Source organism: Doryrhamphus excisus, linkage group LG21 (genome assembly GCF_037039965.1).
Source record: "Doryrhamphus excisus strain RoL-2023G ecotype Guam linkage group LG21, RoL_Dexc_Guam_v1.1, whole genome shotgun sequence".
Lineage (NCBI taxonomy): Eukaryota > Metazoa > Chordata > Actinopteri > Syngnathiformes > Syngnathidae > Doryrhamphus > Doryrhamphus excisus.
Genome location: NC_136377.1, coordinates 1,388,632 through 1,402,920, shown reverse-complemented (window position 1 = coordinate 1,402,920; position 14,289 = coordinate 1,388,632). Strand labels below are relative to the sequence as shown.

General features: G+C 41.3%; 1 protein-coding gene across 2 annotated transcripts in view; it reads left to right on the top strand.

Annotated features, from left to right (window-relative positions):
• The window catches only part of rnf43 (ring finger protein 43), an 83,525-nt gene that overhangs the window by 43,062 nt on the left and 26,174 nt on the right, over nt 1-14,289 (top strand). For both annotated transcript variants that reach the window (XM_058087771.2, XM_058087770.2), the window contains exon 2: nt 8,760-8,873. In XM_058087771.2, the coding sequence (XP_057943754.2) occupies nt 8,760-8,873 (114 nt within the window). The remainder of the gene's footprint in view (nt 1-8,759; nt 8,874-14,289) is intronic.

Below are 14,289 nucleotides of genomic sequence, written 5' to 3'. Positions count from 1 at the left end.
CATATTTTCCATATACTCCAGAGCAACTTATAAATTCATTAAAAAAAGAGAAAAGAAATGTTAAAACTAAAGACAAATGTGAAATATAAATGTTACATATATAATATAAATATATAAAATTTTAAATATATATAAATATAAAAATAAAATAAAAATATATACATAAAAATGTAATATAATATCAATAATATAGTGTAATATAAGAGGATGTAATATATAATATATATATATAGTATTTTCCAGACTTATACTCCAGTGCGACTTATGTATGTTTTTTTCGATTTTTTTTTTTTTTTGCATTTTTGGCTTTGTGCGACTTATACTCCGGAGCGACTTATATTGCTTACATATTTTCAACTTTCATATTTCCCTAGGGAATGCCCCGATACAACTTTATCACTTCCGATACTTTACGTCAAAAGCCTAGGTTCAAACCCGACACGAGGAGTGGAAGTCTTTTCTGTTTCAAGAGTTTTGTGTTTTTGCCTGCGATGACGTCGGCCCCTTACTCACTTGCTATTGGATGGACGTCAGTATGAGGTTCATATGAGGTTTATTATAATTACATTCTAATCCCAGGGTGCTTGTACGGAGAATCGAACCCAATTTTTCTCGATCTCCTGGCTAAATTGAATTTCTACGACTCTTCTGCACTCGGTGTGTATGCTAGCCCCGCCTACTCCACCCACCAAGACTGGCAAATGGGCTCACTCTGTTCATGCCGTTGTTCTAAACCAGCGAACTCTCTTCCTGCTTATTTGGAGGGAAGAGACAAGGAAGACTATATCATTGCCCCCCCCCCTTTTTATCCTTCTTTTGTAGGTTAATGACACACTGGTAACTTGTGTGTGTGTGTGTGTGCGTGTGCATGTGCGTGCGTGTTTGTGTGATACGGAGACCGAAGCGACTTCAAAGCGGCGTGGCAGCATTTCTGGCAGCCCAGCCTGTTTACTCTGCTCAGTGGAGTCTGCATTCCTCTGTCTCATTTTTCCATGGCATTCCATGAGGAGCTACATGCTCTTGGCCCGGTGCCCACACCACGGCAACGTTCACCTCCACCGACCCCTCCACGCCCCCCTCCACCCCACCCCCCTGTATTGAACACACACCACTTCTGCACAGCCCAGCGCTCTGCTTCTGGGACCTCCCATTCACAGGTGGAGATCCAGAACCTCATGGTTTGTCGTGAGAAGCCTTCTGCACGTTTCCGACCGACCAATCCCGAGGTGTTGTCTGAGCAGCCGGGGGAGGGGGGGTCACATGAGATGCTGTTTTGCTGCTATTTACTGTTGAGTTGCTAAGGAGTTGCTAAGTGTGCGGACAGTGTGACCGCATGAACGCTGGAGAAGATCAGGAATAACGTGGGGAAGCCTTTCATTTATTTGTCGTGTACACTTTGCCGCAGTGAAGGCCTCACTCTGTGACATCGCTGGAAAAAAGAAAGAGTGGTGGAATCCTTCCGTGTTCCATGACATAATGTCAGGGTATGACGTGCACGGACATAATTTAATGTTTTTTGTAGTTCTTCCACCTACGCCAGGGGTCTCAAACTCAATTTACCTGGGGGCCACTGGAGCTAGGGTCTGGGTGAGGCTGGGCTGCATCAGGTTTTCACAAAAAAAAAACGCATTTATTAAAAACAGAAAAATGAATAAACTTTGCTTTGGTTCCAATTTTCTACAATAAAAGTTCTGATAAAACATTCCACTGTTCTCAAATATCTTACTTTTTATTTTTCTACACAAAATAAGATGAAAAATAAATAAAGAAATAAATAAAGAAAATCAATTAATCAGTAATAACTAAATATAATAATAATAATAAAACGTCAAATAATAAAAACTTAAGAAAGCACATATAGTTGGTGGGTAGACAAATTATTTTTTTTCAGATTAAAATGAACAAAGCATTATTAGAGCCCTGTAGACATGACAAAACACGACTATAGTCACATTTATACTCTTTTTATTTACAACATATTGCGCAACTGCAGGGTCTTGAGACACATGCTAACTTGCAAACTAGAGAGCTAGCGACCTAAACGGTAGCCTCCGAGTTATTTCCTTTCAACTTAAAAAGTCCAAAACTTACCACTTCCACACGGATAGGGAGGATAACTATTAACAGTTATTTAACCTTTAACATGAACATGAATCAAACGTAATAATTTTTTCTGGGTACATGATACCATACAGCATCCATATCAAACTTGCGAGGGCCGTACTAACATTAAACTTTCATATTGAGGCGGGGGCCTCAAACTAGTGTCCTGCGGGCCACATTTGGCCCGCGGGCCGCGTGTTTGAGACCCCTGACATACGCGTTTTGGACTTTCTAAAATAGCAAACTGGTTTTCACTTTGTTGTTTATACCGGATGTTGTCATTCCGTGGAATATTTCCAAGGAAGTGATACAGGGCAGCCCGTTATGTAGTATTTTATCAGCCGTACCGCCGTGCGTCTGCTGGTAAAATAAACTTTTTACAGTCGGCATGACAGCGGCATTGCCCTCATCCACGCTGCAGTACAGTCACGCCCTTATCTTCATCCCAGGTCCCGCAGCCGCTGCTATGGGGAAAACACTTCCTCTCAAACAGCTACAGCATCGGGTTACAAATGTTTAGATAAGCTCTGCTTCATTGCCTTTGGTGACACATGGAGATATACGCCCGGGATCGGGGTTGGGCGATATGAACCTTGGCGTCATTCACAATATTTTTGGGATGTATCGCCATGTGATGATATAATTCAATGCCGCATGTTTTGATCTGACAAATCTTAAGTACGTTTGATCAAGTGTAGTATTATGATAGCTTGCAGGGGTGCTGGAGCCTATCCCAGCTGTCTTCAGGCGAGAGGCGGGGTACACCTTGGACTGAAACAACTCCAGTTCCCATGATGCTTTCGGAAGACAGACCCTTGTATTAGTATCACACGTTTTAATAGACGTCCTATGCCGCATGTTTTCATCTGACAAATCTTAAGTACGTTTGATCAAGTGTGATATTGCGATAGCTTGCAGGGGTGCTGGAGCCTATCCCAGCTGTCTTCAGGCGAGAGGCGGGGTACACCTTGGACTGAAACAACTACAGTTCCCATGATGCTTTCGGAAGACAGACCCTTGTATTAGTATCACACGTTTTAATAGACGTCCTATGCCGCATGTTTTCATCTGACAAATCTTAAGTACGTTTGATCAAGTGTGATATTGCGATAGCTTGCAGGGGTGCTGGAGCCTATCCCAGCTGTCTTCAGGCGAAAGGCGGGGTACACCCTGGATTGAAACAACTACAGTTCCCATGATGCTTTCGGAAAACAGACCCTTGTATTAGTATCACACGTTTTAATACACGTCCTATGCTGCATGTTTTGATCTGACAAATCTTAAGTACTTTTGATCAAGTGTGGTATTATGATAGCTTGTAGGGGTGCTGCAACCTATCCCAGCTGTTTTGGGGCGAGAGGCAGGGTACAACCCTGAACTGGTGGCCAGCCAATCACAGGGCACATATAGACAAACAACCATTCACACTCACATTCATACCTATGGACAATTTGGAGTCGCTAATTAACCTAGCATGTTTTTGGAATGTGGGAGGAAACCGGAGTACCCGGAGAAAACCTGGGAGAACATGCAAACTGGAGGGTGGGATTGAACTCGGGGTCTCCTAGCTGTGAGGTCTGCGTGCTAACCTCTCAACCGCTGTGCAGCCGGAATAATTTACACTGGTATAGTCATAACAATACGACTATCTCACGAGTGACTGATGGGGTGAAAAGTTGGACTCCTGGAAAGTGAGCGAGGTAACGGGCGGCCAGGGGCCAGAGGAAGCCTGGAGGACGTGTGGATGCGGCCCCCACGTCTACGGGGAAGAGGGATCACTGCAATGCTAACAAACTGGCGGGTTAGCGAGCCGCTGACCTGTTATGACAGGGAAGTGTTGTGTTTACGTTTAACCCCCGGCTTTGAAATCTATGCCTTAGCAGCGCTAGCCCCGGCCTGATGGAGCGCTGGTGTGTGTATGTATATATATATATATATATATATATATTGCAATATATTATATTACATTATTACATTATATTATTTATATTATATTACATTATATTATTTATATATATTTAACATTTTATATATTTATATTATATATTTAACATTTATATTTCACATTTGATTTTAGTTTTAACATTTATTTTCTTTTTTTATATTAATTTATAAGTTGCTCTGGAGTATATGGAAAATATGGTATGCATTTTTGTATATATATATATATATATATATATATATATATATATATTTAACAATTTCTATATTTATATTACACATTTAACATTTATGGATGGCATGGCGGTCGAGTGGTTAGCGCGCAGACCTCACAGCTAGGAGACCCGGGTTCAATTCCACCCTCGGCCATCTCTGTGTGGAGTTTGCATGTTCTCCCCGTGCATGCGTGGGTTTTCTCCAGGTACTCCGGTTTTCCTCCCACATTCCAAAAACATGCTAGGTTAATTAGCCACTCCAAATTGTCCATAGGTATGAATGTGAGTGTGAATGGTTGTTTGTCTATATGTGCCCTGTGATTTGCTGGCCACCAGTCCAGGGTTGTACCCCGCCTCTCGCCCCAAGACAGCTGGGATAGGCTCCAAGGCTGCAAGCTATCGTAATACCACACTTGATCAAACGTACTTAAGATTTGTCAGATCAAAACATGCGGCATAGGACGTCTATTATAACATGTGATACTAATACAAGGGTCTGTCTTCTGAAAGCATCATGGGAACTGTAGTTGTTTCAGTTGTTTTCAGCCCGAAGACAGCTGGGATAGGCTCCAGCACCCCCTGCTACCCTCGTGAGGAAAAGCGGTAGAAAATGAATGAATGAATTTAACATTTATATTTCACATTTGTCTTAAATTTTAACATTTCTTTTTTTTTTATATATTAATTTATAAGACGCAGGAACAGCCAACCTATAAAAAAAGTGCGACTCATAGTCTGGAAAATACAGTATTTACAGTATGAACCTTTTATACGAATGTAGCATCATCAGATACAAAAGGAGTGCGGTTAGTGGAGTGTGTGTGTGTGTGTGTGTGTGTGTGTGTGTGTGTGTGTGTTTGTGTGTGTGTGTGCTGATTCCAAGTCCTCCGACAAATGTGAAATGTGAGAAAAGCCTCAGTGTTTTGGCGCTGAGCGTTCCCCTCTGAACCGGGCGGCCAGATGAAGACGCACGAGGCCGCGTCCAATTATCAAGGCAGACAATGTTCGCCACATCAAACCATCCACCTGTTGTTTACATCTCGTCCTCAGCGCGTCCCGAACATCTGCCAACGGAGGTCATTTGAGCGCCGATTCCTCCCTGCCCGCCTTATTTCTATCGCATGCAAACACATGTGCGAGCGCCCGCAGCCACACTCGCTCAATTATCCAACGTTTACGTTTTGGATGTTGAGCAAACTTCTTATCTGGTTTATCTTCCACAAATGATTAGAAACATTATTTTGATCAGCATTTTAAGTTTTTTTTTCATTTATTTAATCACATTGCATTCCATTCCGAGCCCGGTGGGCAACATCTGCAGCAGCGAACGCTACTTCTTTCTTCTGCGGATTCCTCTATGCGGCCCCGGGGGCCATTTGCAGCCCATGACACATTCTAAAAATATCGTTTAGCAAGAAAAGTTGAAAAACAACAACATACAACAATAATTGCTCAAAAAAGTTGAAGAAAAAAACCCAAAAAAACAACAGCTGTAATTTTTACGAAAATATAGCCAACAACATACAACAATAATAACAGCAGAAGGAGAAAAAGCAGAAGCAGTTCTCCAGGAATCGGGTCAAAATATGGAAGGGAAAAAGTTGGAATTTCATGAGAAAAAGTTGGAAATTTTGTAAAAAAATATGTAATATTTTAATAGCATGAAATGTTAATATTAATGTTAAATATAAAATATTTTAAGTCATAATATTCTGAGAAACGAATGTTACGAGAATAAATCTTATGGGAAGGAAAGTATTAGAGAGGAAAATTACTCAAAAAATTACAAACAAAAAACAAAAAACAACAACAGCTGTAATTTTTACGAGAATATAGCCAACAACACACAACAATAATAACAGCAAAAGGGGAAAAATCAGCAGTAGTTCTCCAGGAATCGGGTCAAAATATGGAGGGGAAAAAGTTGGAATTTCATGAGAAAATTTTGAATTTTGCAAAAAATAAAAATTAATTTTTATATAATAAAATAATTTATATATTAATATTAAATATAACATGTTTTTAAGTCATAATATACTGAGAAACAAACCAAATAAAGTTGGAATTTTTGGGAAAATTTGGTTGCAGGAAAAATTTGAATGCTGCCAGAATAAATCTTATGGAAAGGAAAATATTAGGAGAGGAAAATTACTCAAAAAAAACAAACAAAAAAACAACAGCTGTCATTTTTACGAGAATAACGCCAACAACATACAATAATAATAACAGCAAAAGGGGAAAAATCAGTCGTAATTCTCCAGGAATCGGGTCAAAATATGGAGGGGGAAAAATTGGAATTTTGCAAAAAAAAAAAGTAGTAGCATGAAATTGAAATATTAGAGGAAAAATGTTTTTTTAAGTCATAATATTCTGACAAATTTTGGGAAGAATTTGAATGCTACGAAAATAAATCTTATGGAAAGGAAAATATTAGGAGAGGAAAATTTACTCAAAGAAATTGGAAAAATTAAGAAAAAAACACAACAAAAAATTTTTTTTAGAGAATAAAGCCAAAATATAATGCGAAAAAAATGTCATTGTAATTGCATAAAGTCAAAATATTAACCAAAAGTTCTAACATTATATTGTAATTTTTTTTCCGAGAATAAAACATAGGAATATTATACAGGTGCTGTCTTTGAAGCCAAAAAAGAGGTCAGGGTATTTTATGAGCATGTAAAACTACATTGAAGGCTGTCGCTTTGTCAATCATTGATGGAGAAGCCGGGTCATTTGGTGAGCATGATCTTGGCCGGATCCAAGGGGGGCGGGGGGGGGGGGGGGGGGGGGGTCGAGCTCCATTGATAAAGCATCTTCCCTCTCTTGGTTTATTTGGCAGCGTAACAACAATCAACATCACTCGGATGCGTTTACGTTGAAGCGTCCGCCCGATGGCCATTTTTAGAAGAGGACAAGCCGCCAGTAACGTAGCGGTGGAGTCTGATGAGCCTCTTGGCCGCAACACTGGCTGGCAGCAGATGAACTAGAAAGCCCTCTCGCTGATTATTGGCACGTGAAAAAAGAACATCCGCGGGCCCGAGCAAAGGGGAAAATATTATTGACTGCTCACCACAGCTACTATTTATTTTTCTCTTTTTCTGTCCATGTGTTTGTTTTCCAGGCTGTTAGTTTCTTGCCTCGGAATATTTTTGTAAGCGCCTTTGATTGAACTGGAAAGGAATGCCTTTAATGGTGGCTACAAAAGAGCCAAGGGACAAGTCCCCGTCAGTTTGCCACAGATCCAGACAGATGAGGAGGACGAGGCGGCGGAATGGAGGACCGAGCATTGTTAGCAGTTTGAGGGGAACCGTTGGCGTGCCCTGTGGTTTCTCGTGTCGTTGTAATGGAGACTCGGTGATTTGGTTTTCCCGGGGGCCCGCACACACAAGAAAACAAATGAAGACGTTTCAGTCCGTCCCCGTGCCGTTTGGAGCCCGGCGGCCGTGTGTTTTTAAGTGGGTAGATGGCACCCACGACGCGGCGCACGGAGAATGCTGGCGGCCATTTCTGATTGGAAGTGGTGAAGTGGGCGGGTCCCAAGTAGAACATAATGCTCACTCTTGTTGTAAAACCTCAGTCGTTTACTGGCGGAGGACAGTGATAGTAATCTGCCACTCAAACTGCTCTTCTGTTGGGGGATTTGATCATTTTTATTCATTTTTTCAAAAATGTTTAATTTATTTTTTACAAAAAAAATCTCTGACAAATTTCATATAATAGGGCAAAAGCAGGCTAATACTAGCCTCGTACTACTACTACTACTAATCATCAGAAGAAGAATAATGATGATAGTGATAATAATAGGCTAATTAATAATATAATAATAATATAATATGATTATTATATTTGTTGGAATGTGGCGTGGCGTGGCGTTGGGGGGGAGGAATGATCACCTCAGTCGTTTACTGGCGGAGGACAGTGATAGTAATCTGCCACTCAAACTGCTCTTCTGTTGGGGGATTTGATCATTTTTATTCATTTTTTCAAAATTTTTAATTTATTTTTTACAAAAAAAAACTCTGACAAATTTCATATAATAGGGCAAAAGCAGGCTAATACTAGCCTCGTACTACTACTACTACTAATCATCAGAAGAAGAATAATGATGATAGTGATAATAATAGGCTAATTAATAATATAATAATAATAATATAATATGATTATTATATTTGTTGGAATGTGGCGTGGCGTTGGGGGGGAGGAATGATCACCTCAGTCTTTCACTGGCTAAGGACAGTGATAGTAATCTGCCACTCAAACTGCTCTTCTGTTGGGAGATGATGCTGGTTGTCTCCTCAGAGTCCTCTGCTCTGCCACAGATGTCATCAGACTGTCCTGCTCAATAACACACCCTGACCCTCACCCTGACACACCCTTTAAAACAGGGGTCTCAAACTCACGGCGGCCCGCGGGACGCTAGTTTGAGGCCCAAAAGTCACCCACGATTCCTCTTCAGTGTTTCCTTCCAATGAACCCAGTCTGTGTTTCTTGTTTTGCCAGTATCACCCTCTGTCTCTGTGCAACACGAGCGAAGATGAACGACCAGAGAGCGACTTCATCACCATTGTCAAGCTGGAGCACAGCATCCTGCCCTGCCCGCCGCTGCTGGATAAGGTAGAGGTCAACCACGCGCCCCCGCCACCAAAAGCCTGTTTCCTTTTCCCACCAGTCGCATCTTCATCATCTTTCCAGAGCAATTCCACTGTGAAGTATTTGGAAGAGTCAAATGTGGGTTTTTTTTGGGGGGGGGGGGTTCTGACTCAGAGGTGGGCTGCTGTGAAACGAGTGGTTTCAGGACCCAGCTGTCACGAAAAACAACCTTTTTAAAAGTCAGATTAGCATATTAGCATCCTTGGATTAACCGATTGGAAAAGAGTTCTCTCTCTACTGGAGCACAGCCGCCGTTCGGCACACACAACGGTCTGACGGCGGGATCGAACCCGGAATAAATAGTGGCCAAGTGGGTCAGGATTGTGTATAAATGGCTAAATATTCCTAGCTGTTCAAGCTAATGCGTGTCCATGTTTGGTATACATTGTATACCGTTGTAATAGCGCAGGGGTCAGCAACCCACGGCTCCAGAGCCGCATGTGTAATAGCATTAGTGGCTGCTAAGGGCATCAGGTACACTAACCCCCCCCAAAAGGATTTTTGGAGTTTTTCATTCTGCAGTTTGCATTCTGCAATTAAGTAAGATTCAATAGTAAAGGTTGCTGACCCCTGTAATAGCATTAGTGGCTGCTAAGGGCATCAGGTACACCCCCCCCCTCCCAAAAAAGGATTTTTTGAGTTTTTCATTCTGCAGTTTGCATTCTGCAATTAAGTAAGATTCAATAGTAAAGGTTGCCGACCCCTGTAATAGCATTAGTGGCTGCTAAGGGCATCAGGCACACTACCCCCCCGCCTCCCCCAAAAAAATGATTTTTGGAGTTTTTCATTCTGCATTTTGCATTCTGCAATTAAGTAAGATTCAATCGTAAAGGTTGCCGACCCCTGTAATAGCATTAGTGGCTGCTAAGGGCATCAGTTACACTACCCCCCCCCCCCCCAAAAAAAAAGGATTTTTGGAGTTTTTCATTCTGCATTTTGCATTCTGCAATTAAGTAAGATTCAATAGTAAAGGTTGCCGACCCCTGTAATAGCATTAGTGGCTGCTAAGGGCATCAGGCACACTACCCCCCCACCCCAAAAAAAAGATTTTTGGAGTTTTGCATTCTGCAGTTTACATTCTGCAATTAAGTAAGATTCAATAGTAAAGGTTGCCGACCCCTGTAATAGCGTTAGTGGCTGCTAAGGGCATCAGGTACACTACCCCCCCCCCCCCCCCCCAAAAAAAAGTTTTTTTTGAGTTTTTCATTCTGCAGTTTGCATTCTGCGATTAAGGAAGATTCAATAGTAAAGGTTGCCGACCCCTGTAATAGCGTTAGTGGCTGCTAAGGGCATCAGTTACACTACCCCCCCCCCAAAAAAAAAGGATTTTTGGAGTTTTTCATTCTGCATTTTGCATTCTGCAATTAAGTAAGATTCAATAGTAAAGGTTGCCGACCCCTGTAATAGCCCCCCCAGTGGGAACCAAAGCGAGCGGGCGATGAAGAGAAGAAATGGTTTTGATTCAAAGCGTTCATGGCATCCCCGTGTTGTCCCATAAACAAGACACTTTCCCGGACAAAAGCCTGTTGCTTCCGAGTGCTTCCTCCCTCCCCTGCAGATCGCCTTTGAAACCAAGAAGGGGGGGGGGGGGGGGCGGATGGAGGGAGGGAGGGTGTTTCTGTTGTTGTGGCGGTCTGGAAAATACGTGTTCCGATATATTCTTCCACTCCAGCCGCCTGCATCCTTGCTTCCTCGGTGAATAGCAGGGTTGTTCTCCTGGGGATTCATCAGTATCCGGATCAAAAAGATCCACCGCGGCGACTCCGTAATCAGGAAAAGACACGGACATCATGCAGCTGCCGGAGCGTTGGCTCTCCTTTTGAAAAGGATGAGGCAGATGGTTTGGATGCTGTGGCGCTGGGTCAGCCGTGGTTCTTTGAACGGGACTTGTTTACAGTTTAGTCTGACTTCAACCCCCCCACCACAACCCCCACCCCACTCATCTATAGATACTCTGAGACCCACAGAGGTGCTCATGTTGCGCCACGCACTAAAAATAGACCGGAATCCAAATATTGCGAACCCCTCCAATGTCTAAGAATAATTGTTTTATTATTGAATTTCCTAATTTACCATCGTCTGTGAAGGCAACATTAGCATTTCATGTTCATTTTGATGGTTTCTCCAAACTCTCTGACGCATCAACAAGTGTAACGCTTTCTCCAGCTGTACATCACAGGTTGTGTTGGTGTGTTCGGCCTTCAGATGTGTGTTAGGCCCTCTACTGGTACACACGCGGTACCAGTAGAACCCAAAGCTCAGTGTTGATACACTAATATATACACACACTGAATGCATCACTTTGTTTAATGGTAATGGTTTAATTACATTTGAACATGCATCAGATTACAATTGAGTGCATCCCATAATCAGTTCCCAGTTCCACATGTCCAAAAGGAGTAGGAAGAAGCAAAGCTTATTAAATCCTACCCCTCCATCTGGTACTTTTACAATCAGTAACTGTTACATTTGTTCACTTCCTGCTTTCCTAATGTAGTTTAAGGTATTTTTTTTTTTATTTTTGTTTTTTTTGTCCCGTACCAAAGTACGAGGTGATATGACCATACGTACAATGACATAATGGGTACCATAGTAACTGTCAATATAGTGATCTTATAGTATAGTATAGTGTTATTTTTTTATGTTTTTAAATTTTTTTTTTTTTATAAAAAAATATCTATTACATTTTTTAATTTATTATTTATTTATTTATATATTTATTTTTTGTCACGTATGATATGACCATACAATGACATAATAGGTACCATAGTAACTGTCAATATAGTGATATTATAGTATAGTATAGTATAGTGTTATTATTATTTTTTTATGTTTTTAAATAAAAGAAGTAATTAAAAAAATTACATTTTTTAATTTATTATTTTTATTTTATTTTATGTCACATATGATATGACCATACAATGACATAATAGGTACCATAGTAACTGTCAATATAGTGATATTATAGTATCGTATAGTGTTATTATTTATTTATTTTTTTTTTAAGTAAAAAAATTTAATAAAAAAATATTAAATTTTTAAATTTATTATTAATTATTTATTTATTTTTTGTCACGTATGATATGACCATACAATGACATAATAGGTACCATAGTAACTGTCAATATAGTGATATTATAGTATAGTATAGTGTTATTATTATTATTTTTTAATGTTTTTAAATAAAAAAAATGTAATAAAAAATGTTATTACATTTTTTAATTTATTATTTATTTATTTATTTTTTGTCTCATATGATATGAGCATCCAATGCCATAATGGGTACCATAGTAAGTGTCAATATAGTGATATATATAGCACATCATGACTGGTTCAAGACTCTTCATCCTTGTATTTAGCAAACATCAACTGCTTGTATTGTTTCTTGAATTGGCTCATCGTTGTGCATTGTTTGATTTCCTTACTCAATCCATCCCATAGTTTGATTCCACATATTGAAATGCTATGTAATCAGTTTAATCAGATCCATGATCCAACGAGACGTATCAAAACAGCTGCCGTTCCGAACATCGACCATTTCAGCTGTCCCGTTTGCACAGAAATCGATACGACTGTCGATACCTCCGTAGCTAATCAGAGCAGCGTTCTGCAATGCCTTTCCATTTCAACATCGGCGGAGCATTCCTGGCCCTAAACGAGGAGGCTTCCAGTCCGAGCCAACTGGAGGATTTGGAGGTTGGTGGGCAGCGGTTGATTTTTGGGGTGGGGACGAATAAAAAGCAGGGCTGATACTTTCACACAGAGAATGAGTCCTGTTCTGGTCTTTGTGTATTGAACCATCGCAGTTAATGAAAATGTTTAGCCGAGACTAATCCTCGTAACGTGGACGGTCATGGGTCATTAGCGATGGTTCACCAACAGTAGCGCCACACATGGATTATGCTGACAAGCTGAGGGCGGAGGGTGGACCGCATCTTTCCCCCCCTCGGCATTCGGGAACAACTTTGAGGTGAAAGAAAACGGGCAGCGTGGGAGGAAGTTAGCACACACACAATGGCGCGTTCAAGGACCGTTGAAAAACATGCAAAACTTGTGTTTTTTCTCCATGTATATGATATTTGAATAAAATAGTAACCCATATTCGAATACCGTAACCCGGTCTTAGTGTCTTATTCCAATGGACTGACTTATCCGGGGGGCTTCCTGGAGGTCCAATGGACCGACTTATCCGGGGGGCTTCCCGGAGGTGTGATCCGTCCGCTCCACTCCGACCAGTTATTGGCTTTTCTGTTGACACTAAAGCCTAGAAACGGTTCTCAAAGACCCACATGACTCATTGAGCAAATACATTGCGGCGATGCCAAGCGGCCCGAGTCTAAACTCCACACGAGGCTTACTGTACTTTGCTCGGAATAAAAAAACCGTAATCTACAAAGTTCAAAGCCCGCATAGGCCTAGTTTTCTTTCATTCACACAAACTGCGTATTCACACAAAGAATCCCCCGGTTTTAATTCCGCAAGCTCGCCGCTGATTGTGAAGCGGTCGTGCCCGTGTCTGAACTTGTTGACTCTTATTGAAAGCCTCGCTCGTGGATTCGACTTCTCTCGGATGAAAAAGGGATTCGGAATTGATTGTGCTGTAATCCTGTTGTCGTCAGCGAGGCTTTTCCTGTGCATGTGCTGGGATTTTTCTGTTACTGCAAAGAAAGAAAAAATGATTCCATATTACGTTATCATGGTAAAATACCAAAGCAAGGGTAGATACCAAAGTTCTAGCATGTAACTAGCATGCACCTAATATGGAAAATGAAGTGCTGGTGGCATCTGCCATGTTTGAAATGAGTCAATGCGCCACCGGGTTGCCAGACGGTTACGCAGGAACCGGCGTACCTTAATGAGCACGCAGCCGTCACGTTTACCGACCTCGGAAATGGTGACGTCTTCTCTTTGAGCCTAAAATTCGAAGGTCTTGCACCCTTGTCTCGGTGTACGGTCCATCGCCGCTCTCTTTTGTGCCAAGCAAAATTTTTGCACAAATTTTGGATGTTAACCGAAAAATGCGCTAACCAGGGTTGGATGTTATCCGAGGTACCGCTGTAGAATACGACAGGAAATGCCATTGAAAACTGTATTTACAACTTAAGCCCACCCGGCAGGCGACCCCAAGGCACAATGTCAGACCTAGAAAACCCATGCATGTGTTGGTGTACGTTTAGTATGTGCCATTCGTTGCTACGGCGACGACGGCTTGGTAGCTGGATGGACTTTTGTAGACTTTGAAGATAACCCCCCCCCCCTGGTTTAGGATATGTCGTAGGATCTCCTATGGTGGTCAGGCAGTGACAGGAAGTGGTTAAAAAAAACGTGGGAAGCACGAAGACAAATGACCCTCAACAATGTTTTTGTCTCATTATCTGTA